Source organism: Sphaerodactylus townsendi, linkage group LG17 (genome assembly GCF_021028975.2).
Source record: "Sphaerodactylus townsendi isolate TG3544 linkage group LG17, MPM_Stown_v2.3, whole genome shotgun sequence".
Taxonomy (NCBI): domain Eukaryota; kingdom Metazoa; phylum Chordata; class Lepidosauria; order Squamata; family Sphaerodactylidae; genus Sphaerodactylus; species Sphaerodactylus townsendi.
In genome coordinates this window covers 21,020,609-21,046,994 of record NC_059441.1, presented here as the reverse complement: position 1 = coordinate 21,046,994, position 26,386 = coordinate 21,020,609, and the positions used below count along the sequence as shown (strand labels likewise).

The 26,386-nt window shown below is 54.8% G+C and overlaps 1 protein-coding gene across 2 annotated transcripts in view; it reads right to left on the bottom strand.

Moving 5' to 3' along the window:
• LRRK1 (leucine rich repeat kinase 1) overlaps positions 1–24,879 on the bottom strand; it is a 78,334-nt gene extending 53,455 nt beyond the window's left edge. For both annotated transcript variants that reach the window (XM_048482217.1, XM_048482218.1), the window contains exons 1-2: positions 24,766–24,879; positions 14,695–14,903 (exon numbers count right to left, since the gene is read on the bottom strand). In XM_048482217.1, coding sequence (XP_048338174.1) covers positions 14,695–14,755 — 61 coding nt within the window. In that variant the 5' untranslated portion in view covers positions 14,756–14,903; positions 24,766–24,879. The remainder of the gene's footprint in view (positions 1–14,694; positions 14,904–24,765) is intronic.
• Positions 24,880–26,386: the final 1,507 nt, after the last annotated feature.

Sequence of the window (26,386 nt, the reverse complement as noted above, 5' to 3'; positions counted from 1 at the left end):
TATAGTGGTTAGAGTAGGGCACTCAGTCCAAGAAGAGGCAGACTCATCCCAAATAAAACCTATGGAAATGCCTCCTACGTATCAAAAGTGAAGGGGCACATTACATCACCACAAAACTGTTATTCGACATTTGTTACAGACAAATACAGGGAAGGGCATCTCATAAATCTAAATCATAAATTGTAAACCATGTAAAATACAAAATAAAGAAGAAGAAGAAGAAGAAGAAGAAGAAGAAGAAGAAGAAGAAGAAGAAGAAGAAGAAGAAGAAGAGGAGGAGGAGGAGGAGTTTGGATTTATATCCCCCCTTTCTCTCCTGTAGGAGACTCAAAGGGGCTTACAATCTCCTTGCCCTTCCCCCCCTCACAACAAACACCCTGTGAGGTAGGTGGGGCTGAGAGGCGTGTGTGGGAGTGTACAGGCTAATCTGAATTCCCCAGATAAGCCTCCACAGCTCAGGCGGCAGAGCGGGGAATCAAACCCGGTTCCTCCACGAGCTCTTAACCTCCTATGCCACGTGCGCCTCCCTGATAGCCAGATACCAAACTGTTTTCTTGCATTTTTAAAAAAGCATGTTTCTAGTTCTCATGCCCGCAAAGGTCGTCTTGGAAATCGGTAGGCAATATCTGGACAAAAAAGGTAGCAGTGACCCGAACAGAAACACCAGACCACGGCCATACAGCCTGGAAAATCCACCACAACCAGAAACCCATGAGATCAAGAATTGGCGCTTTAACTTTTGCTGCAAGTGACAGCAGAGAAACTGCTTTTAGTTTGCAAAGTACTTTACTGGAAGAAAGTATCAGCATTTTGTTAAGAAACATTGTTTAAGAAGGAGAGTTTTGCTTCTCCCAGCTGTTGCTCTGTTTTAAACGCAACATCCACTGTGCTAAAATACTTAACAGTGACTGCTAAAATTAAAACAGGAAACATATGAAACCATAATGCAACACACACTTGGATATCAACAAAAATGAAGTACGAACAAACAAGGGGGGAAAAAACCCAGATTTATATTGCGGAACTTAAATCAACAGAATGAGCAAAGGGCAGATTTTTAAGAGTTAAGCTTCTAAATAGATCATTCAGGGAAGTAGCGGAAGAGTGAAAATGTCAAATGACTCGCCAGTTTCTCTTGGAGACTGTTCTAAAGTCAGTGCATAGGAACATCAGAAAAAGGGTATTAGAACAGCAGGAAACAATAAACTTTGCAAAAATTACACACCCTTTTACAAAATGAACACTAAAACAACAGCAGTATCACTTCCTTGGATGAGATCTCCTTCATCTCCCCTCCCCAGTGATCACAAACCTCAACATGGGTAACACAAGCAATTCCCAGCAATTCCTCAGCAGAGTTGCACACTTCTAAACCCTTGAACCTCAAATGTTGTAGAAGGGGGTAACTCTGTTTAGGAGTGCGCTGTCCGAAACTTAATTTTCATTTGCTCTGCTCCCCAGTAGAAGTTGGTGAAAAGCTCATTTCAGATCATTTTTATTTACTGTCACACGCAGAAAGCTGATTACTCGCGGAAAGGAAAATATAAGAGTGGATTCTGCTTCAAAAACAGTGCCTCGCCATTGGTACGCACCTTGTCATTATTTAGAGGTGTCTTTTCCAAGCCTTGCAAGCAATCTGAACGATAAGTCGGTTTTGAGCCCGCAGCGTCACAAAGCCCCTACTTGTGCTTAGAAAACTTTCATGCACACTAACCTATCAGATACTGCAAAGGTATGTCCCAGATACTCATTTGCGCATTGCTGGGCTGTTCCTCTGACTGAAAGGGTTGTTCCTCTGGCTGAAATAATCACACACACACACCCCCTTTGGTGGTAATGCACATTTCCACATCCCACTGCATTGACATCCAAGCTTTCAGCTGAGTTGGGCGGGGTGAAAGGTTTCAAGGGTGACCTCAGACATCAAATTCCCCAAGACCAGATGGCTGTTGACACAGTTTATCGGTTTAATCTTTTGCCTTTTTGATGCTCAGTCGCTGTGATGCTGAAGCTGAGCAAAGCGAAAAAGTATTCGGCAGCTGTTTGAAAAAGACGTTCGGTTTCGGCAAACACACTGCACTACACAACTTCCAAAAGGGACGGGATTTATTCTGCCATCCTAAAAACATTCTGAAGCCCACTGACTTTGACAGGATTAGAAGAGCGTGAATCCATTTAGGATGGCACTATTATCTGGTTTCTGTAATTCCCGCCACTGATTCAGTTTTTCATCTCCCTTGGACCTTGTTGATTTTGTTCAGGAAGAGGGTCCAGTTTGTCCTTCGAGATCTGCTGGACAGATAATAAATCCTTATTTGGACTTGGGGGCGGGGAAGTTATTTTTCCACCAGACTAATGGTTGAGGCAGTGACCGTTTTGCCATCAAATGGCCTTCCTCTCTCCCATCCTAATCCAGATCTCCCTTCCCCTCCTAATTCCTTGTTTTATGAACGATAAGAACCTTTGGGACTTAAAACAAAATCTTATAGCTGCCATATGGAGTTAGAGTAGATTGCTGGTTTTAACCCTGAATTTTACTGTATTTATTATATGTCGGAAGTTGTCCTTAACCTGCAAAGGGAAAATCAGCATACAAATACAATAACAATTTATTTATTTACTTCACCCTGTTTTTCTCCTCAGTGGGGGTTCATAGTGGCTTAGATTGCTTTCTTTACCTCAAGGTTGTCCTCACAACAGGAGAGTATACAACTGGCTCAAAATCAACCAGTGGGGATTTGAACCTGAGCCTCAGCGATATTATTATTATTATTATTATTATTATTATTATTATTATTATTATTATTATTATTATTATTATTATTATACACATAACAACACAGCATGTGTCTGGAATTCATCTCTGAATATCGAGTCCTTCCCAAGGACCTAGCATTTTAGAGGTATTTGCGTAGAATATAACAATCAATCAATCAATCAATCAATATGTGCAGTTCCTAGAAGTGCTGCTTTCTGCAGCATGTGGACTGATGTTCTGTCCAAGTTTAGGCTTTCCAGATGTTTTTCAAGATTTCTTGGGATTCCTCCTAGAGCACCGACTACTAGTGGGATTACTGTTGTTCTTTTTTGCCACAATCGTTCAACTTATTATTATTATTATTATTATTATTATTATTATTATTATTATTATTATTATTATTATTATTATTATTATTATTATTATTATTATTATTATTATTATTATTATTATTATTATTATTTTTCCCCCCACCCCCCCCCCCCCCCACCCCCCCCCCCCCCCACCCCCCCCCCCCCCCACCCCCCCCCCCCCCCACCCCCCCCCCCCCCCACCCCCCCCCCCCCCCACCCCCCCCCCCCCCCACCCCCCCCCCCCCCCACCCCCCCCCCCCCCCACCCCCCCCCCCCCCCACCCCCCCCCCCCCCCACCCCCCCCCCCCCCCACCCCCCCCCCCCCCCACCCCCCCCCCCCCCCACCCCCCCCCCCCCCCACCCCCCCCCCCCCCCACCCCCCCCCCCCCCCACCCCCCCCCCCCCCCACCCCCCCCCCCCCCCACCCCCCCCCCCCCCCACCCCCCCCCCCCCCCACCCCCCCCCCCCCCCACCCCCCCCCCCCCCCACCCCCCCCCCCCCCCACCCCCCCCCCCCCCCACCCCCCCCCCCCCCCACCCCCCCCCCCCCCCACCCCCCCCCCCCCCCACCCCCCCCCCCCCCCACCCCCCCCCCCCCCCACCCCCCCCCCCCCCCACCCCCCCCCCCCCCCACCCCCCCCCCCCCCCACCCCCCCCCCCCCCCACCCCCCCCCCCCCCCACCCCCCCCCCCCCCCACCCCCCCCCCCCCCCACCCCCCCCCCCCCCCACCCCCCCCCCCCCCCACCCCCCCCCCCCCCCACCCCCCCCCCCCCCCACCCCCCCCCCCCCCCACCCCCCCCCCCCCCCACCCCCCCCCCCCCCCACCCCCCCCCCCCCCCACCCCCCCCCCCCCCCACCCCCCCCCCCCCCCACCCCCCCCCCCCCCCACCCCCCCCCCCCCCCACCCCCCCCCCCCCCCACCCCCCCCCCCCCCCACCCCCCCCCCCCCCCACCCCCCCCCCCCCCCACCCCCCCCCCCCCCCACCCCCCCCCCCCCCCACCCCCCCCCCCCCCCACCCCCCCCCCCCCCCACCCCCCCCCCCCCCCACCCCCCCCCCCCCCCACCCCCCCCCCCCCCCACCCCCCCCCCCCCCCACCCCCCCCCCCCCCCACCCCCCCCCCCCCCCACCCCCCCCCCCCCCCACCCCCCCCCCCCCCCACCCCCCCCCCCCCCCACCCCCCCCCCCCCCCACCCCCCCCCCCCCCCACCCCCCCCCCCCCCCACCCCCCCCCCCCCCCACCCCCCCCCCCCCCCACCCCCCCCCCCCCCCACCCCCCCCCCCCCCCACCCCCCCCCCCCCCCACCCCCCCCCCCCCCCACCCCCCCCCCCCCCCACCCCCCCCCCCCCCCACCCCCCCCCCCCCCCACCCCCCCCCCCCCCCACCCCCCCCCCCCCCCACCCCCCCCCCCCCCCACCCCCCCCCCCCCCCACCCCCCCCCCCCCCCACCCCCCCCCCCCCCCACCCCCCCCCCCCCCCACCCCCCCCCCCCCCCACCCCCCCCCCCCCCCACCCCCCCCCCCCCCCACCCCCCCCCCCCCCCACCCCCCCCCCCCCCCACCCCCCCCCCCCCCCACCCCCCCCCCCCCCCACCCCCCCCCCCCCCCACCCCCCCCCCCCCCCACCCCCCCCCCCCCCCACCCCCCCCCCCCCCCACCCCCCCCCCCCCCCACCCCCCCCCCCCCCCACCCCCCCCCCCCCCCACCCCCCCCCCCCCCCACCCCCCCCCCCCCCCACCCCCCCCCCCCCCCACCCCCCCCCCCCCCCACCCCCCCCCCCCCCCACCCCCCCCCCCCCCCACCCCCCCCCCCCCCCACCCCCCCCCCCCCCCACCCCCCCCCCCCCCCACCCCCCCCCCCCCCCACCCCCCCCCCCCCCCACCCCCCCCCCCCCCCACCCCCCCCCCCCCCCACCCCCCCCCCCCCCCACCCCCCCCCCCCCCCACCCCCCCCCCCCCCCACCCCCCCCCCCCCCCACCCCCCCCCCCCCCCACCCCCCCCCCCCCCCACCCCCCCCCCCCCCCACCCCCCCCCCCCCCCACCCCCCCCCCCCCCCACCCCCCCCCCCCCCCACCCCCCCCCCCCCCCACCCCCCCCCCCCCCCACCCCCCCCCCCCCCCACCCCCCCCCCCCCCCACCCCCCCCCCCCCCCACCCCCCCCCCCCCCCACCCCCCCCCCCCCCCACCCCCCCCCCCCCCCACCCCCCCCCCCCCCCACCCCCCCCCCCCCCCACCCCCCCCCCCCCCCACCCCCCCCCCCCCCCACCCCCCCCCCCCCCCACCCCCCCCCCCCCCCACCCCCCCCCCCCCCCACCCCCCCCCCCCCCCACCCCCCCCCCCCCCCACCCCCCCCCCCCCCCACCCCCCCCCCCCCCCACCCCCCCCCCCCCCCACCCCCCCCCCCCCCCACCCCCCCCCCCCCCCACCCCCCCCCCCCCCCACCCCCCCCCCCCCCCACCCCCCCCCCCCCCCACCCCCCCCCCCCCCCACCCCCCCCCCCCCCCACCCCCCCCCCCCCCCACCCCCCCCCCCCCCCACCCCCCCCCCCCCCCACCCCCCCCCCCCCCCACCCCCCCCCCCCCCCACCCCCCCCCCCCCCCACCCCCCCCCCCCCCCACCCCCCCCCCCCCCCACCCCCCCCCCCCCCCACCCCCCCCCCCCCCCACCCCCCCCCCCCCCCACCCCCCCCCCCCCCCACCCCCCCCCCCCCCCACCCCCCCCCCCCCCCACCCCCCCCCCCCCCCACCCCCCCCCCCCCCCACCCCCCCCCCCCCCCACCCCCCCCCCCCCCCACCCCCCCCCCCCCCCACCCCCCCCCCCCCCCACCCCCCCCCCCCCCCACCCCCCCCCCCCCCCACCCCCCCCCCCCCCCACCCCCCCCCCCCCCCACCCCCCCCCCCCCCCACCCCCCCCCCCCCCCACCCCCCCCCCCCCCCACCCCCCCCCCCCCCCACCCCCCCCCCCCCCCACCCCCCCCCCCCCCCACCCCCCCCCCCCCCCACCCCCCCCCCCCCCCACCCCCCCCCCCCCCCACCCCCCCCCCCCCCCACCCCCCCCCCCCCCCACCCCCCCCCCCCCCCACCCCCCCCCCCCCCCACCCCCCCCCCCCCCCACCCCCCCCCCCCCCCACCCCCCCCCCCCCCCACCCCCCCCCCCCCCCACCCCCCCCCCCCCCCACCCCCCCCCCCCCCCACCCCCCCCCCCCCCCACCCCCCCCCCCCCCCACCCCCCCCCCCCCCCACCCCCCCCCCCCCCCACCCCCCCCCCCCCCCACCCCCCCCCCCCCCCACCCCCCCCCCCCCCCACCCCCCCCCCCCCCCACCCCCCCCCCCCCCCACCCCCCCCCCCCCCCACCCCCCCCCCCCCCCACCCCCCCCCCCCCCCACCCCCCCCCCCCCCCACCCCCCCCCCCCCCCACCCCCCCCCCCCCCCACCCCCCCCCCCCCCCACCCCCCCCCCCCCCCACCCCCCCCCCCCCCCACCCCCCCCCCCCCCCACCCCCCCCCCCCCCCACCCCCCCCCCCCCCCACCCCCCCCCCCCCCCACCCCCCCCCCCCCCCACCCCCCCCCCCCCCCACCCCCCCCCCCCCCCACCCCCCCCCCCCCCCACCCCCCCCCCCCCCCACCCCCCCCCCCCCCCACCCCCCCCCCCCCCCACCCCCCCCCCCCCCCACCCCCCCCCCCCCCCACCCCCCCCCCCCCCCACCCCCCCCCCCCCCCACCCCCCCCCCCCCCCACCCCCCCCCCCCCCCACCCCCCCCCCCCCCCACCCCCCCCCCCCCCCACCCCCCCCCCCCCCCACCCCCCCCCCCCCCCACCCCCCCCCCCCCCCACCCCCCCCCCCCCCCACCCCCCCCCCCCCCCACCCCCCCCCCCCCCCACCCCCCCCCCCCCCCACCCCCCCCCCCCCCCACCCCCCCCCCCCCCCACCCCCCCCCCCCCCCACCCCCCCCCCCCCCCACCCCCCCCCCCCCCCACCCCCCCCCCCCCCCACCCCCCCCCCCCCCCACCCCCCCCCCCCCCCACCCCCCCCCCCCCCCACCCCCCCCCCCCCCCACCCCCCCCCCCCCCCACCCCCCCCCCCCCCCACCCCCCCCCCCCCCCACCCCCCCCCCCCCCCACCCCCCCCCCCCCCCACCCCCCCCCCCCCCCACCCCCCCCCCCCCCCACCCCCCCCCCCCCCCACCCCCCCCCCCCCCCACCCCCCCCCCCCCCCACCCCCCCCCCCCCCCACCCCCCCCCCCCCCCACCCCCCCCCCCCCCCACCCCCCCCCCCCCCCACCCCCCCCCCCCCCCACCCCCCCCCCCCCCCACCCCCCCCCCCCCCCACCCCCCCCCCCCCCCACCCCCCCCCCCCCCCACCCCCCCCCCCCCCCACCCCCCCCCCCCCCCACCCCCCCCCCCCCCCACCCCCCCCCCCCCCCACCCCCCCCCCCCCCCACCCCCCCCCCCCCCCACCCCCCCCCCCCCCCACCCCCCCCCCCCCCCACCCCCCCCCCCCCCCACCCCCCCCCCCCCCCACCCCCCCCCCCCCCCACCCCCCCCCCCCCCCACCCCCCCCCCCCCCCACCCCCCCCCCCCCCCACCCCCCCCCCCCCCCACCCCCCCCCCCCCCCACCCCCCCCCCCCCCCACCCCCCCCCCCCCCCACCCCCCCCCCCCCCCACCCCCCCCCCCCCCCACCCCCCCCCCCCCCCACCCCCCCCCCCCCCCACCCCCCCCCCCCCCCACCCCCCCCCCCCCCCACCCCCCCCCCCCCCCACCCCCCCCCCCCCCCACCCCCCCCCCCCCCCACCCCCCCCCCCCCCCACCCCCCCCCCCCCCCACCCCCCCCCCCCCCCACCCCCCCCCCCCCCCACCCCCCCCCCCCCCCACCCCCCCCCCCCCCCACCCCCCCCCCCCCCCACCCCCCCCCCCCCCCCCCCCCCCCCCCCCCCCCCCCCCCCCCCCCCCACCCCCCCCCCCCCCCACCCCCCCCCCCCACCACCCCCCCCACCCCCCCCCCCCCCCCCCCCCCCCCCCCCCCCCCCCCCTCCCCCCCCTCCCCCCCCCCCCCCCCCCCCCCCTCCCCCCCCCCCCCCACCCCCCCCCTCCCCCCCCCCCCCCCCCCCCCTTCTTCTTCTTCTTCTTCTTCTTCTTCTTCTTCTTCTTCTTCTTCCTCTTCCTCTTCCTCTTCCTCCTCCTCGCAGGTAAATCTGCCTTTGCCTTCAGTCACAGGCTCCCCTCCTTTTTCATCCGCCCACACTTTTAGATGCTTTCATTAACAATGAGCAAAGGTAAGCAGCGTCTCTCCCTCTTGATGGATCCTTTCATGTTGCATATCCAAGGCAGGCTTTTTGAACAAACAGACTATCTGATCAAAGCTCCTGAAAGCTCAGCCTGAAAAATCTGATGAGTATAGAGAAAAGAGATGCCAGGTATTCTAAAACAGCCTATGTCAGTAAACAAACACAGCTCTTTCTCTCTCCTCTAGTCTAAAAATGTACCCTGTTTCTATTGTGTGGGTTCTAGATCCCCTTGCACCCCGATAGCTCTGGGCACGTTTTGTCGAAGGCTTTCACGGGCCAACTGGCTGTTGTGGGTTTTCTGGGCTGCATGCAGGGGCGTACCACCCAGGGGGACATATGGGGCCAGATGTCCCCAGGCTGCAGCTATTTAGTCATGTGGGGGCAGAAAATGACCCCCCCACACACACACACATGTTCTCCTTCCCCCCAGGTGATTTAAAGAACTAGTGCAAAAAAAAGTTGTTTGGTCGTGGTGAGGGAGGGAAGCCGCACATACGGGGGTGGGAGTGGCGGGGGGCAGATAACTCAGATTTTGCACCAGGCTACATTTTCCCTAGATACGCCTCTGGATGCGGGGCCATGGTTTGGTAGTTTTTGCTCCTAACATTCCACCCGCATCTATGGCTACCATCTCCAGAGGCAGGCTACAGTATGGCATTTTTTACCGTGACATGTCTTTAAAGATGCCAGCCATAGATGTGGGCAAACATTAAGAGCAAAAACTACCAGACCATGGCCGCTCAGCCTGGAACTCCCACCACAGCTAGTTCTGTGTACAATAAAGTCAATAATTTAACTTTTGAGTTCCAAACCAGCTCTTCTGGGTTTCTAGAAATCGTGTAAAGGTAAAATGCTAAGATTCCCAGGGAAAGCCGCCAAATAGGGCAGGAACATATGATTTAAATTTATTCAAACATCCCACAACCCCTTCCCTTCACCTTCACATATGAATCATTCTCCTTTGCACGGCCGTTTTAATTTTTAAGCATTTTAATGCTGCCGTAGCTATCTTTGCAGCCACCAATCTTTTGCTACATCTGTATTCTGTGTTAAGTTTCGAGCAGGGCTAATTTTTTTAAAAAACTGTATTTTCTGCCATTGTACGAGGCCCTCTTATTACCCCCAATTTCTTTCTCCAGAAAAACTGCAAATCCTGCTGAGTTTGTGGCTCAGATGGGCTGTTTTTAGTCCCTGCAGGGCTGGCATCAGAGGAAATAGTCCCAGACCTCCAAGCAGTCAGTTCCCAAATTAAAATAGAAGTCTGGTGGCGACACAGTAAAAACTTACACCATTTCTGCCACTGTATGTATTTGATTTATGCTGGACTAAACTATGTCAGTTTTTGAAGAGCCACACAACTATTTTAATCCTGCTGCCACAAATCAACACAGCTGTCTGTCTAGGATCGCTTCTGTCCTCACGTGCACATTTCCCATTCAACGGCTGTCTATAACCATAGGTTAGCATTTAATCTAGATTGTGGGTAACTATTGTTTAGAGTAGGGATCTTTGAACTTTTTTTTAGCCTGGAGACACTTTTAGAATTCTGACCCAGGGTGGAGGACGCGATGACAAGATGGCGGCCACAAGAGGTGAAAGCATCCACGGAATTTCAAGGATCAACATACGCATAACTCTCATAGTCGCCCTTCAACATTTAAGCCAGAAGATCTGTACAACAGGACGTCTTTCAATCTGCACAGCGAATCAGAAGCCCTGCTGGGCACAAGTCCCACCTGCCCTGCCCAACATCAGGAGAGGTCTTGGCACTTGAGCACCAAGTTGGAGACCCTCTGATTTAGGAATAAGTAGGATTTCCTGGAATTGTGGAATGAAAACCTACCAGCCCACACAGCAATCCTGATTATCTTTAAATAATAGCTGGTCCCAGGGTTGAAACAACACTAAGGCTCAGTTGAAGGATAACACCAAACCCGGGTTTGATTTAAACCACGGTTAGTTTGTGCAATTGGGACTCAGTTCCTAGAAAAATTACTCAGATCCTGGCTTCTGCTGTGACAAATTCGTTGCCTCCTCTGTGTAGTCAGGGGAAGCATAATCAACAAAACAAGCCAAACCAAGAATAAGCTAGGATGCTTGCATTGGGACATTACGGGAAACCACAGTTGAGCCTAATTGCGTAAAATAAAACCAGCTTCGTTATGAGTCCAAAAATAACAGGAATGAACAAGAAGAGATTTGCAGAGACATCTTGGTGGTTCTAAAGGACCAGATTCTTTTTAGTTCAAGGTTGCCGATCAAAGTATGCGGCTTCCCCAGTTACTAGGCAACTCTGAACAGCTGACTTTTTTTTCTCCCCCGGAATATATCTATGTTGTTAGCATTAGTCTCCAAAAAGAGAAACACACAAGGCTGTCTGTATTCCGTGTCGAAGGGGGCATGGTGTCCAAGGTGGGCTCAAAGCAAAAAATAAAAAATAAGACAAGACACTTCAAGACAAGCGTGTTTAGGGTAGCTACCTCGTTTTTACCGGGTCTCTTATACAGAAATAGGTCACACAATGTATGTTTATTTGGAGGTAAAGCTGCTAGCCTGATCTTCCCAGAAACTAAGCAGGGTCAGCCCTGGTGAGTAATGGGATGGGGGACCAGCATCGCTATGCAGACGAAGGCCACTTCTGCTGGACTCTTGCCTTGAAAACCCTATAAGATTGCCGAAAGTCAGCTGCGATTGATGGCGCCTTACATGCATTTAAAAAAGCACACAGACTCATTTGGAAAGACTCGCAGGTGAGAATTCACAGAACGGCAGGAGTCGTGCTTACGCGACTAAAAAGAAAAAGAGCAATATTTAAAAGAGGGGAAAAAAACTTCTGATTCCATCTTTGTGAAACGAGAGAGAAAAAAATGCATGCTATATCCCACCGAAGTTGGGGGCAAAGTTTAAAAATGTGCCCTGGGCAAACCCAAGCAAGATAGAGTTTTGCAACGAATACTATCTCAGAAAATCTGCAGTGTCTTTAAAAGGCACAGCTGAGGAATTATTACAGTCAATTTGAGACATGCATTCACACATACAAATGGTTTGAAAATACACTCACTGCAAGAAGGGAACAGAAAGCCAGAGTGAGACAATATAATCCACAGACATGTAAGGATGGGGAAAGTCTGCTTGAGCCCTCTGGGACCTCTGTGCCAAATATCTTTGATGAAGATAAAGAGGGTATTGCACCAGAACAGCCAGCATTTCTTCCCTGGCGATCACAAGAATTCACCACGCACCTCCTCCCAGAGGAATCGCTTCTGACTGTTCACAAGCCAGGATCGAGAACACCTTCAACCCACGTGGTGCGCGGTGCGAACAGACTGCTCTTTCCAAAGGGGAGGGGGCAAATTATCCTCAAAATGAGGCAGGCAAAAAAGGGCAGGTGGCGGTTGCTAGCTGCCCCCTCCCTGCAGGCAAGGAGAAGATCTCTGTGTCACCAGCTGGATCACACTAACCACGCCACAAACAGTGACGCAGTCAAATACTGCGGTGCTGTCTGTCAGTTCGCACTGAAGGAGGGAGCGGAGAGAGAAGTGCATAGCCTGAAGACCGAGCAGCCACCGAGACCCCAGGGATGGTCAGATAAAGTAAGGCAAAATCAGATTGGGGAGGGGGGAAGGTACCAAAGAGACTACAAATCGTTACCAGAAGTGACTGAAGAACCAGGAGGACTTTATTAATCAACTACTTCATTCACATTAACTCCAAAGGTTATATTGAGGGCCCTTCATTTTTGGTGCCTCCTCAAAGCAGCTGCCCACCTTTATCCGATTGAAATAAATAATCACAAAAGGGCTCGTTTGCCGCTAGACGATCAACCCTACCATCCGCCATTTTAGAAGGGAAATTTAATAAGATTCCAAGGGTGGAAAGACGGTTTCATTGCAAGTTTGGGGTTGTTGGAAACTTTTGACCGGGTGTCCTTTTTATAACACAGCTCGCTCAAAGATTATGGAGCCCTGATTGCAACATTGCATATTTGCAGCAAAGAGGAGTCGATCAAAAAGTTTCTTATGGGAGATAACTCCCTAGGTTGCAAAATACTGTGTGATATTACTTGAGGCCAGTGGTGGGATTCAGCAGGTTCGCACCACTTCGGCAGAACCGGTTGTTAAAATGGTGCTTGTAAACAGCCAGTTGTTAAATTATTTGAATCCCACCACTGCTTAAGGTTGAATGGCTTTTTGTATCATTAATGAATTAACCATGTAAATTCCCTTTTAACTTGTTGATCTCTAATCTGGGGGTCCGGGTTTGATTCCCCGCTCTGCCACTTGAGCTGTGGAAGCTTATCTGGTGAATCAGATTAGCTTGTGCACTCCAACGCATGCCAGCTGGGTGACCTTGGGCTAGTCACAGTTCTTCTGAGCTCTCTCAGCCCCACTCACCTCACAAGGTGTTTGTTGTGAGGGGGGGAAGGGAAAGGAGATTATAAGCCTCTTTGAGTCTCCTACAGGAAAGGAGAGATATAAATCCAAACTCTTCTTCTTAAATTTACTGTAACCTATCCTTTTTTACGATTAAGTTTTGTTATGTTCGTTTTACTGGTGAAAACCATACATTATTATCACCTCACTCGCAGGTTACTAATAAAGTTAATCTGGAGAGTATAAAGTCTCCACTTTTATACATTGTGTTCCAATCTAATAGCCTTAGAATGATTTTCTATATAGCACACAAATCCTGGAGACCATTTTGATAGAGCTAGGTCATTTTGATTTTGGGCTAGGTCATTTTGAAAGGGCTAGGCTAAAGCCCTGACCTGAATGGCCCAGGCTGGCAAGATCTCATCTGATGACAGAAGTTAAGCAAGGTCAGCCCTGACTGGTACTCAAATGGGAGACCACCAAATAAGTGCAGGGTTGCTCAGAAGACAAGCAATGGTACACCACCTCTGGTCATCTCTGGTCTTGAAAAACCTGCAGCTCTGACTTGACAACACTCTCCACCATTACACCCACCTGCCTTTATATAGAGGGAAGAGGTGATCCAGGGCTTAGGGGGTTCTGGATTTGAATGTGGGAGACTCTCACACAACCTGACGACTTATCTGGGGAAGGGGTACAAAGGATAGACGGGAACAGAATGCCCCAGAGCCTCCAGAACCATCAACGAACAGGGTTTTTTTGGGGGGGGGGTGGTGTCTCAGCACAGGATTAATTCAGACAATCCCCAGGTTAGCTAGACCCCACACATGCATCAACGTATGAAACTAACTTACTCTGGCCTCAAGTTGAGAAGGAGAAGGAGAAGGAGAAGGAGAAGGAGAAGGAGAAGGAGAAGAAGAAGAAGGAGGAGGAGGAGGAGGAGGAGGAGGAGGAGGAGGAGGAGGAGGAGGAGGAGAAGAAGGAGAAGAAGAAGAAGAAGAAGAAGAAGAAGAAGAAGAAGAAGAAGAAGAAGAAGAAGAAGAAGAAGAAGAAGAAGAAGAAGAAGAAGAAGAAGAAGAAGAAGAAGAAGAAGAGGAGTTTGGATTTGTGTCCCACCTTTCCCTCCTGTAAGGAGACTCAAGGTGGCTTACAAACTCCTTCACCTCCTTTCCCCACAACAGACACCTTGTGAGGTAAGTGGGGCTGAGAGAGCTCCAAAGAACTGTGTCTAGCCCAAGGTCACCCAGCAGGAATGTAGGAGTGCAGAAACACATCTGGTTCACCAGAAAAGCCTCCGCCACTCGGGTGGAGGAGTGGGGAATCAACCCATTTCTCCAGAATGGAATCCACCTACTCTTAACCACTTCACCATGCTGAACACATGTATAATCTTTGTACAGTGAAGGAGGAGGAGGAGGAGGAGGAGGAGTTTGGATTTAAATCCCCCTTTCTCTCCTGTAGGAGACTCAAAGGGGTTTACAATCTCCTTGCCCTTCCCCGCTCACAACTAACACCCCGTGATGTGGGTGGGGCTGAGTAAGCTCCGAAAAGCTATGACTAGCCCAAGGTCACCCAGCTGGCATGTGTGGGAGTGCACAGGCTAATCTGAATTCCCCAGATAAACCTCCACAGCTCAAGCAGCAGAGCAGGGAATCAAACCCGGTTCTTCCAGATTAGAATGCACCTGCTCTTAACCACTACGCCACTGCTGCTCCTACAGTGGAAGTCTGCTAGGGGAATTTGGCCCAGTGACAATCTCTCGATCTAACCTATCTCCCAAGGTGGTAGTTGTGAGGATAAGACGTGGGAAGGGGAATTGTGCAATAAGTCACTTTTGGACCTGAACAGGGAGAAAAGTGGGATATCAATAAAATAAAATAAGCACAGAAACCAAAAGAGATAAAATCAAACTTCTCTAGTTTACCATCTTGCGGTTCCATGGGGCTAGAGCCGTCGCCACCACCAGATCCCACGGACCAGTACATTCTTGGCTAGGAAGTTTTGGAGAGTTGACGTTCCGATACATTTAATCTCTGAAAAGGAGGACTTAAAAATAGATAAGGCGTATCCAGCTTGGAGAAACGGTTCTGCTCATGCTGATCAACTCTTCTCGTTTTCTCAAAATAAGTCGCCCTATTGAAAAGAGTAGAAGAAAAAGGCACATTTTATCAGCAGTCCAGAAATTACCAAAAATATATATATCAAAAGTCTCAAAAGTTTGTCTTCCCCTTCTTGTTTTGTTTCATGCATATCCTGGCATGGTTCTAAGTCAATTTTATGCAGAAATGTGAATGCACAGCAGTAAGTCATACTTCGGTTTTTTAGTTTACTTCCGTGTCGCTGTAAGCCACGCTAGATGACAATGGGATATGAAAGAATCATAGAACACTGGGAACCGTGGCCCATCACGCGAGACAGAGGAAATTCTGTTTTGCAGAAGTTGGAAAAGGAAGTCTCAGCCGGGAAGAAATTTTGATTATTTTCAATTAACCTCTCAGCCTCTCTGCCAAAGATTACTCCCTAAGGAATAATTTATGCACAGTATTACAATGCTCTTCTAGAATTAACTATCAGGATCCTGAATAGTTCAACAGTCTTCACAAGCCTCAGGGTGCTTAAAAACCCGGCCTGTGAAAAGTTAGGCTTTTAAAATTCTCTCTCCTCTTTTAAAAGGTTCCCTCTCCGGTCATGCACTGGTGCTTTCGCACCCACCACCAGGGCAGGGGCATAACCAATATCACCTGCAAGTCTCTGCTTTTCTACTTCCTGCTTTCTGTTTTCAGAATGCAAATTTCAAGATGCTTCAGTCCCCAGTTCAGCAGCCGGAGGGGGTGACATTGCCTTCACTCTCTGGCTCTTTCTGAAGTGATGTTATGATGCAGGCACCCAAGCTTTTGACTCGCAAGATGCTGAAAACACAGGCAGGCACTTGAATGCCACGGGATTTTAAAAGGGCTACATGATTTGGGTCCATTTCCCCTCTTGCTCTAAAGGCACTTTCGCACATGCAGAATGATGCACTTTCAATCCACTTTCGATGCACTTTGCAGCTGGATTTTACTGTGCGGAATAGCAAAATCCACTTGCAACCAATTGTGAAAGTGGACTGAAAGTGCATTATTCTGCATGTGCAGAAGTCCCCTAGCAGATGCAACTAAGACAGGGGGAAAATATCACATGATAGCCCCAAAGCATCCGGCGAGTGATGCTAAAAGAGAAAAGCAGAAGTTGGAAAGATTAATCTGGGCATATTTGCTTTAGGACCAACATGCCAACAGACTCCACTGCAGCCACGAAAATAACAATTTCAAAACAGAGTGTTGTGCAGGGGTAGGACTAGATGACCCTTGAGATCCCTTCCAGCTCTATGTTTCTAACCACAAGGAGTTGGACTTAGGCCCCTTCCGCACATGCAGAATAATGCACTTTCAATCCACTTTCAATGCACTTTGCAGCTGGATTTTACTATGCAGAATAGCAAAATCCACTTGCAAACAACTGTGAAAGCAGCCATGGTGAAGTGTAGAACACGTGAACCAGTCTGTCAACCGGTCCCATTCCACGCAGTCAAGCCCCCACTTGGAGCAACCATCGGCCAGTCAGCTGAACAGAGAGGAAGGCGACACTGAATGGAGGAAACTGCAGCTGTTCAACTCCTCTGCAGCGACCGCAAACCCTGCCGACAGTGTGGCAGGAAGTGGCAGAACACAGATGGAAGAGAGAGGAAGCACCCCCCCCAAAAAAAATAAATGGCAGCTGTGAGTTTCCATCCTGTGGGGCCGGAGGAGTAAACTGTGAGAGTTGCATAATGCCAAGGAATTCACGAAAAACCCTGATCTATTCTTGGCCACTGCATATTCTTGTGAGATGCCACGCCAGGTGCAAAATCTGTGCAACTTGTTTCAACTTGTTTCACGAGGGTCAAGAAGACTGACACAAAATGTGGCGGCCATTTGGACGGTCGCAATAAAAGGTATCATCCATCCATCCATCCAACCAGTGGCAGGATCCAAAAATTTTAGTAACAGGTTCCCATGGTGGTGGGATTCAAACTGTGGCATGGCGTCAACGGGGATGGGTGGGGCATTCTGGGGGCGTGGCCGGGCATTCCTGGGGCGGGGCATTCCTGGGCGGGGCTGTGGCAAGGACGCAGCCACTGCGCCGGTCCTTGGGCAGGAAACGAATGCACGCAGGCGCAGGCTGCCACGCACACTGGTGCACCTCCTGCTAGACTGCTTCAAGTTCTGCGCGCTACTGCTGAGAGGAGGGGCGTAACTAAGGCAAAAATCACGTGGCAAAATCACCAGTTAGTAACCCCCTCTCGGCACACACAAATAATTAGTAACCTACTCTCGGGAACCTGTGAGAACCTGCTGGATCCCACCTCTGCATCCATCCATCCATTTTTAGTAGATTTCTATCCCCCTGTGGGCTACACAGTCATCATCATCATCACCTTTATTAGGAATAGGATAAAACAAGAATCAGACTAACAATAACAACAATAGAAAATGTTATGAGGTGATCAACAGGAGTGCAAAGTTGATAAAGCTGTTGCCAAAAACAAAAACAGTCCAAAAATATATCCAACATTACAATAAAACATCATATACCAGATTTAAAAAAAACTCCTAAAAACATTCCTAAAAGCAATTCCCAGTACTTTCTGGGGCTCAAACCAGGATTTTCTTGAAAACTCCTAGCATCAGGATAAGCACTAGAAGTCCCAGTTGTAAACCCCTGTATGTGAGCGTGGGGTGTGTGTGTGTCTTTGTTATGCCCCCCTTAATCACAAGAATGAATGGTTACCAGCCAAATGGACTGATGATTTAAGAAGCAAGCCTAGAGTTCTCCGTGATTCAGGGCAATTGAGTAACCTAAAAAATAAGACAGTGACCCCCACAGCACAGAGGAGTAAGCTGCGATACTGCAGTCAAAGCTCTGCTCACGACTTGAGTTCGATCCCGACAGAAGTCGGTTTCAAGGTTCACTCAGCCTTTCCTTCTTCTGAGGTTGGTAAAATGAGCACCCAGATTGCTGGGGGTAAAGTGTAGACGACTGGGGAAGGCAGTGGCAAACCAGCCCGTAAACATAGTCTGCCCAGTAAACCCTGGGATATGATGTCACTCCATTGGTCAGTAATGGCCTAGTGCTTGTACAGAAGGCTATTTTTACCTTTAAAGAAAAATATAATGGAGGCAGAGGATCGGAGAGAAAGCATGCAATGCTGTGAGAAGCTCCCTCTGTGCTTTCGAAAAAGATTTGGCCACAGCCTTTCCTGGCATGAAGATAGGAGACACAACAGAAGTTTTCAACCGCCTAATTCTGCGTTTCAAACCACTGCTGAGTGGAGAAGGACCAGAAAATGAGGAAGAGGAACAGAGTCGTTCCACTAGGTAAGAAGCTGGCTTTAGAAAACTGGGGCAAGAGCTCATTCAGTTGTTTTATAACCCACGGCTTTGGCTAGGAAGTCAATAGGTTTCATATTTCAGGACAACAGTGGATACTATAAACCAGCTCAGGTGCAGCATGCAGCGAGCCCAGGTAAAATCCAGGCATGACGCATACCTGAATATTTTTAATACATGTGGTGGATAATTCTCAGTTTTCATTTGATGCATGTGCGGTTAAGAGCAGGTGGATTCTAATCTGGAGAACCGGGTTTGATTCCCCACTCCTCCACCTGAGTGGCAGAGGCTTATCTGGTGAACCAGATGTGTTTCCGCACTCCTACATTCCTGCTGGGTGACCATGGGCTAGTCACAGTTCTCTCTGAACTCTCTCAGCTTCACCTGCCTCCCAAGGTGTCTGTTGGGGGGAGAGGAAGGGAAAGGAGCTTGTAGGCCACCTTGAGTCTCCTTACAGGAGAGAAACGTGGGATATAAATACAAACTCTTCTTCTTCATCAATGCCAGTTTCATTTGTCTCCAAGTTTATTAGTCATGTGAATATGTGTTAGCTGTTTCTTACAAACAGATGTAGACATAGACACCCAGGATGTTCATGTAATTTGTGAATAGGTGACACATGGGGATGAACGTCTTCGCCAGACACACACACACCCACACCCACCCCCGGCAGCCATTTTTCCCCAGGGGAACTGTAGTCTGGAGAGCAAATGTAATACAAAGGGATCTCCCGGCCTGACATGGAGGCTGGGAACCCTAAAAGCAGGGCTTGTGAGCTGTGTATTTTTAAGTTCAAGAAGAGCATGAGTCAGATTTTATAACCTTGGGGGTTTGCCAGGGGGTGACTCAGAGATTGTATAAGTAAGAGCAGACTCACCCAGAGCCGGCGTGGCCTGCAAGCGGATTTCTAGCCCTTCGAAAACTCTAGCAATTGGAACAAGGGGGTGCTATATAGTCTGGGCCTCAATATCCAATCCTAGTGAAGCTTTCTTGACTACCGGGTGTCAAAAACAGCTGGGCTTTGGCCCACCTTCCACCAGCTGTATTATCAATTACGAAGCTAAGAAGTAACAGCTTGTATTAATAAATGTTCAAGGAGGGCATGTGCTGTTCACACAGCACAAGGAAAAGGCCCTGTGAATCCAACCCGTTGCTTCCCATTGGAGCTGAGGCACCTATGAATTTCTCCCACCCCCAAGGTATCACAGATACTTGGTAGGTCTTGTGCTGAGAAATGGATACAAAGGTGTTATCTAAAGAAGAGAAGAGTTTGGATTTATATCCCATCTTTCTCTCCTGTAAGGAGATTCAAGGTGGCCTACAAGCTCATTTCGTTTCCTCTTTCCACAACAGACACCTTGTGAGGTGGGAAAGGCTGAGAGAGTTCAGAGGGAACTGTGACTAGCCTAAGGTCACCCAGCAGGAATGTAGGAGAGCAGAAACACACCTGGTTCACCAGATAAGCCTCCACCACTCAGATGGAGGAGTGGGGAATCAAACCCAGTTCTCCAGATCAGAATCCACCTGCTCTTAACCACTATACCACGCTGTATCTAGTTGAAGAAGAAGAGTTGGATTTATATCCCTCCCTTTCTCTCCTGTAAGGATAGTCAAAGGGGCTTACAAACTCCCCTCACACTTTGTGAGGTGGGTGGGGCTGAGAGAGTTCCGAAGAATTGTGACTAGCCCAAGGTCACCCAGCTGGCACGTGTTGGAGTGCACAAGCTAATCTAGTTCACCAGGTAAGCCTCCACAGCTCAAGTGACAGAGCAGGGAATCAAACCCGGTTCTTCCAGATTAGAATTCACCTGCTCTTAACCACTACGCCACTGCTGCTCCTACAGTGGAAGTCTGCTAGGGCAGTGGTGGCGAACCTATGGCACGGGTGCCAGAGGTGGCACTCAGAGCCCTCTCTGTGGGCACGCACACCCAGAGTTCATCATGTGGGCGGGGTGGAAAATCATGCCCCCCCACACACACACATCTAGGCTGGCCTGGGCACAATCCTTTACCTGGGAGTAAGCTCGGTTGCTGGCCATGGGGCTTGCTTCTGAGTAAACCCTTCTAGGGTCATGATTCACCCATTCAAGGAAATCAGATCCAAGTATGTGAATCTTACTCCTTTACATTTACCCCATCTCCCCAATTTAATTAGATTACACTACTTGTTGGACAATCCTGATCCTTCTCTCTGTATGATAGTGGCAGACTTTCTCCTGGAAATTACCAAACGCCAGTAGATTTCCTTCGGCCTAACATTTATTTCCTGTATTGTATCTGCTTTTTAATCCATTTTTTATTATTGTTGTACTGTTGTCTATGCCAATAAAGGCTTGCTATTATTGTACCCATTCGAAGTGTTGCATGGTTGTTTCTCCAAGCTTACTCCTGAGTAACACGCACCTCAGAGCCAACCGTTTTTTCTAAACTAAAACCTCAGTATTCAGGTTAAATTGCCGTGTCGGCACTTAGCGATAAATAAGTGGGTTTTGGGTTGCAATTTGGGCACTCGGTCTTGAAAAGGTTCGCCATCACTGTGCTAGGGGATCTTGGCCCAGTCACTTGCTCTTAACCACTACATTATGCTGGCTAGTTGGACAAGCGTTGGCCTACAGCAAAACATTGAATGGGTGTGTTGTTCTGAGCGTTTGGATATTTTGAAGGACGTCAGAAATAGGGGGAGGGCAACCTTGTTCACCACTGAAAACAGGACAAAAAGTAAGAGTGTTTATGCCACAAGAGCATAGGTTCCAACATGCAAAAATATGCCTTGTTAAAAAAAATGCCATTTTAGACTAAGGGCGGGTGGAAAATTGTATCTGGGAAGGAAACTTCATGGAACAAAAGGCTCCCTTGCATACAGAAAGACAGCATGTCAAGGACCTTTCTGATACACTCTGCTACAACAGTAGTTTGATGTGCACATTTGACAGCATGACCCGCTGAGAAACACCACTTACAACACCTTTGCTCTTTATTTATTTAAAGCTTTCCTGTCAATATTGGCATTCTAGATGTATCCAGAAATACAGGAAAAACCAGAAGCCGTTTACTCCAGCAAGGTCTGAACAGAATACCAATTCACTGTCGAATTTTGAATTCAACACCGATGTGGTATAGTGGATAAGACCAGGTGGACTCTAATCTGAAGAACTGGGTTTGATCCCCCACTCCTCCACATGAGTGGTGGACTCTTATCTGATGAACTGGATTTGTTTCCCCGCTCCTACATTCCTGCTGGGTGACTGTGGGATACCCACAGTTCTCTCAGAACTCTCTCAGCCCTACCTGCCTCCCAAGATGTCCGTTGTGGGGAGACGAAAGGAAAAGGAGTTTGTAAGCCACCTCATGTCTCCAAATACTGATCAGGGCTGACCCTGCTCATCTTCCAAGCTGTGATGAGATTGGGCTAGCCTGAACTATCCAGGTCAAGGCAAGAGGCGAGCAGAGGTGGCCCCCACTGCCTCCTTCAGCACAGTGACTCTGGACTCCTTGGTGGTCTTCCATCCAGTACTAACCAGGACCCTGCTGAGGTGTCCGAGATCTGGGCCATCCAGACAGAGTTATCAAGCAGAACAAAACAAAACACTCCCCAGTGGCCAATATAGTAAATCATATGCAGATAAATATAATGTGATGGACAGTGCAACAGTGTAGTACAAACATACAAACTCTCAAATACACAAAACAAGCCTCTGTTGTTTTGTGTATCTAAGAGTTTGTGTGTTTGTTCCACACTGTTGCACTGTCCATCACATTATATTTATCTGCATTTGATTTACTACATTGGCCACTGGGGAGTGTTTTGTTTTGTTCTGCTTGATAGCACTTAGGGTTTCACCCAGAGGTGGGATCCAGCAGGTTCTCACAGGTTCCCGAAAGTAGGTTACTAATTATTTGTGTGTGCCGAGAGGGGGTTACTAAGTGGTGATTTTGCCATGTGATTTTTGCCTTAGTTACGCCCCTCCTCTCAGCAGTAGCGTGCAGAACTTGAAGCAGTCTAGCAGGAGGTGCACCGGCGTGTGTGGCAGCCTGCGCCTGCGTGCATTTGTTTCCTGCCCAAGGACCGGCGCAGCGGCTGCATCCTTGCCACAGCCCCGTCCAGGAATGCCCCGCCCCCGTCGTGCCCCGCCCAATCCCATTGGTGCTACGGCACAGTTTGAATCCCACCACCATGGGAACCTATTATTAATTTTTTTGGATCCCACCAATGGTTTCACCTCTCCATTTTCTGAGATAATACCATCCAGATAGAGTTGCCAGCTTCAGGTCAGGAAATACCAGATTTTTGTGGGCAGAGCCTGAGGAGGGCAGGGGTTGGAGAAGGGAGGAACTTCAATGGGGTATAATGCCATAGAGTACCCCTTCCAAAGCAGCCATTTTATCCAGGGTTGTCTGTTGCCTGTAATAGAATCATAGAGTCGGAAGAGATCCCAAGGGACATCCAGTCCAACCCCCTGCCATGCAGGAACACACAATCAAAGCACTCCGGACAGATGGCCATCCAGCCTCTGCTTAAAAACTTCCAAAGGAGGAGACTCCATCACTCTCCGAGGCAGCATATTCCACTGTTGGTTAGCCCTTACTGTCAGGAAGTTCTTCCAAATGTTTAGGTGGAATCTGTAGTTTGAATCCATTATTGTGAGTCCTAGTCTCTGGAGCAGTAGAATACTAGCTTGCTCCCTCTTCATCATGACATGATCCAGTGGTGGGATCCAAAATTTTAGTAACAGGTTCCCATGATGGTGGGATTCAAACAGTGGCGTAGCACCAATGGGACTGGACAGGGCATTCCGGGGGCGTGGCCGGGCATTCCGGGGGCGGGGCATTAATAATTTCTCTGTTACTGTAAAAAACTCTTACTGTAAAAAAAAGTTCCTAATTTCCAGCTGGTATCTTTCTGTCCATAATTTAAACTCATTATAGCAAGTCCTATCGTCTACTGCCAACAGAAACAACTACTTCTCCTCTTATTGACTGCCTGTCAAATACTTAATACTTTCAAATACTTAATTTTGTTTCTAGAAATCAAAAGAAGGATACTTTCCTTAAACAAGGAACTTTACCATATTACTAAAACATGTTTTTAAAACAGCCCAACGGGGAGATTCATCCCATTTTCTACCTTCGCTAACCAGCCACATAGGAAACAACAGGACTTTATGATTTTTGGACCTAATGGAATTTCTAACGGAGAAACAGACCCAATTAGTAACCCCCTCTCGGCACACACAAATAATTAGTAACCCACTCTCGGGAACTGGCGAGAACCTGCTGGATCCCACCTCTGATGACATCCCTTCAAATATTTAAGCACGGCTATCATGTCACCCCTCAACCTTCCCTTCTCCAGTCTAAACATGGGCATGGACCCCAAACCTTGATCCGTTGTAATAACAGAAGAGCTCCAGCTACCACCTGGAGCCTGGCCACCCAACACCCAGATCAAGGCAATGATTCAGCGCTGTCAAGTCATTGGCGACTTATTGGGACCCCAACAGGGTTTTCAAGACCCGAGATGTTCAGAGGTGGTTTGACTCCGCATAGCAACCTGGGGCATCTTCAGCAGTCCCTTGTCCAAAATCTAACTGGGACGGAACCTGCTTAGCTTTTTGAGATTTAATAAGATGGAGCTATCTAGGTTTTCATCCTTAAGTTTTCATCCTTTCATCCCTGGGTACTCCTCAATGGCGCTGATTCCGCATGGGCCAAAAACAGCGGAGTGAAAACAGTGTGAAAATGGTGTAAAAGGGTTTATATTGTTTTCACACCGCTGTTTTTGGCCCATGTGGAATTAGCCAATGTCACTCAAACGTTCTCTACACCCGGCCGCTGCCAACAACACAGGAGCAAACCAGGGGATTTCTCCGCTGGCAAACGCGGTCTGTGTGTCTGAGGTTTTGCAAAAGAAATCTGGAAGTGAGAACAGACTTGGGAGGCTGTTGATCGTCCCTTGCCCGAAATTCCCCCAGCATTTTTTCTCCCTCCCACAGACTGAGGTTATTGTGCTACGAGAAATCAACAGGAGTTTCCCAAAAATTCTGGGAAGGCCAAAAAAAAAAAAAAAAAAAAACGTCCACCAGCAATTCCCCCGCACTTTGGCCCTGCGCCTTCAGCTGCAGTTTTATATGCAAAAACTGAACAGGGGAAGTTTTGGAAGTTTTTTCCCGGAAAGATGGGCGGCGGCGGCGGGGTTCACTTGTACAACCAAAAGCATCCCGCAAAGGCTTTCACCCTTTAAAATCTGACTATATCCCACTGAACTGCAATCTTGCCAACGCTTGTAAATCCTAAAAGAATAGAGGGGGGGGGGGGTGTTGGAAGAGGCTGAAAAGCGGAAGCAAGCGATGGAAATCGACCGGTTAGAACCAGCCCCGCCCCCTCCGGCGGCTAGCCCGCAGCAAACCAGCCTGACCCGAGTCACAGCGCACGTGCGAACGCTCTTCTGCTTTCCCTGGCACTTGCAAAGCGACCTCCAGAATTGGGCGCGCGAGGCAAGCTTGCAAGAGGCAGAGGGAGGAAAGGGGAGGGGAGAGGGCCGAGTTGGAGGGGCGGCGGCTGGCGCTATAACCCTTAGGCAATGCTACCTGCAGTCTTGGGGACAGGCGGCTTCTCCGTTGGGGCTTCACAGGGTCGTCTCTCCGACTTCCTCCATCCAGGCGATGGGTGGGGAGAGACGGAGGAGCAGCGAGGCGGGTCCCGACACAAGCAGGGGTGGTGCCAGTGCAGTGGGGAGGAGATCTTGGGTTACACATGCAAAGAGGGGGGGGGGGGGCAGAGAAGGCCCGCCCCTCTTGCCCCCAAAGTCTGATTTTAGCCCTGATGCCATTGTAAGATGCCCTGAGCCCTTTGGGGGTAAGGCGGGGTATAAACAAACATAAATAAAAGCTGCCCTCTGTATAGATTTTCAATGCATCTGTATCAATCTGCGTAAATTTTAAATGCATCTGCAAACGGAAAGAGGAAAAAGGGGAAGCGCCCGTCCTCAGAACTTTTGACTCTGGAAAGTTTCAAGGCATCTGGAAAGTGTGGCTGGACACCCCCCCCCCCCCGTCTTAACTTGGTCATCCAGTTCTCCCACAATGCTGAGTTGCCTCCTTCTGCAAACCATTTATGCCCCCCTGTGAGAAAAGGGAGCTGGGAAGGAAAGAGGTGAAGGAGCGTGGTTCTCTGTAGTGGACTGATTCTTTCCCCTAGTCCAGGGATGGCGAACCTTTTCGAGACTGAGTGCCCAAACTGCAACCCAAAACCCACTTATTTATCGCAAAGTGCCAACATGGCAATTTAACCTGAATACTGAGGTTTTGGTTTAGAAAAAACGGTTGGCTCAGAGGCACACATTACTCAGGAGTAAGCTTGGTGAAGCAACCATGCAACGCTTCGAATGGGTGAATCACGATCCTAAGAGTGTTTACTCAGAAGAAACCCCATTGCCAGCAACCGAGGTTACTCCCAGGTAAAGGATCGTGCCCAGGCCAGCCTAGATGTGTGTGTGTGTGTGGGGGGGTGATTTTCCACCCCCCCCATGAACTGTGTGCACGTGTGCCCACAGAAAGGGCTCCGAGTGCCACCTCTGGCACCCGTGCCATAGGTTCGCCACCACTGCCCTAGTCCCTGTTGAGCCCACATTGGATATTCTCTGATCTGCACGTCAGAATTGTTTTCTGTAGTGGGCTGACTAGCCCACCCCTTCCGCACATGCAAAATAATGCACTTTCAGTACCCTTTCACAATTGCTTGCAAGTGGATTTTGATATTACGCACAATAAAATGCAGCTGCAACGTGCATCGAAAGTGGACTGAAAGTGCATTATTCTGCATGTACCCAAAGTGAATACTCTGATGTGCACATAAACTCCCAACTAACTTGTTATAGATTGTGCCTCAGGAGGATAGCTGATTTTTACAAAGTGAAAACACAGACAAAGGCTCCCAGAGGACTTTCAACTTAAATTTGGGGCATTTTGGTCTGACTCACCTGGCGCTGACCAGGATGCCAACTCCAGCTTAGGAAATTCCTGGAGATTTGGGATCAGTGTCTGAGATAGAAAAATGGGGGGGGGGGGCGGTCTTTGCCCCAGTTAACCAGACAGGTTTCGGCCAAATGAAGAAGAAGAAGAGTTTGGATTTATATCCCACCTTTGACTCCTGTAAGGAGGCTTACAAGTTCCTTTCCCTTCACAACAGACATGTTGTGAGGTAGGTGGG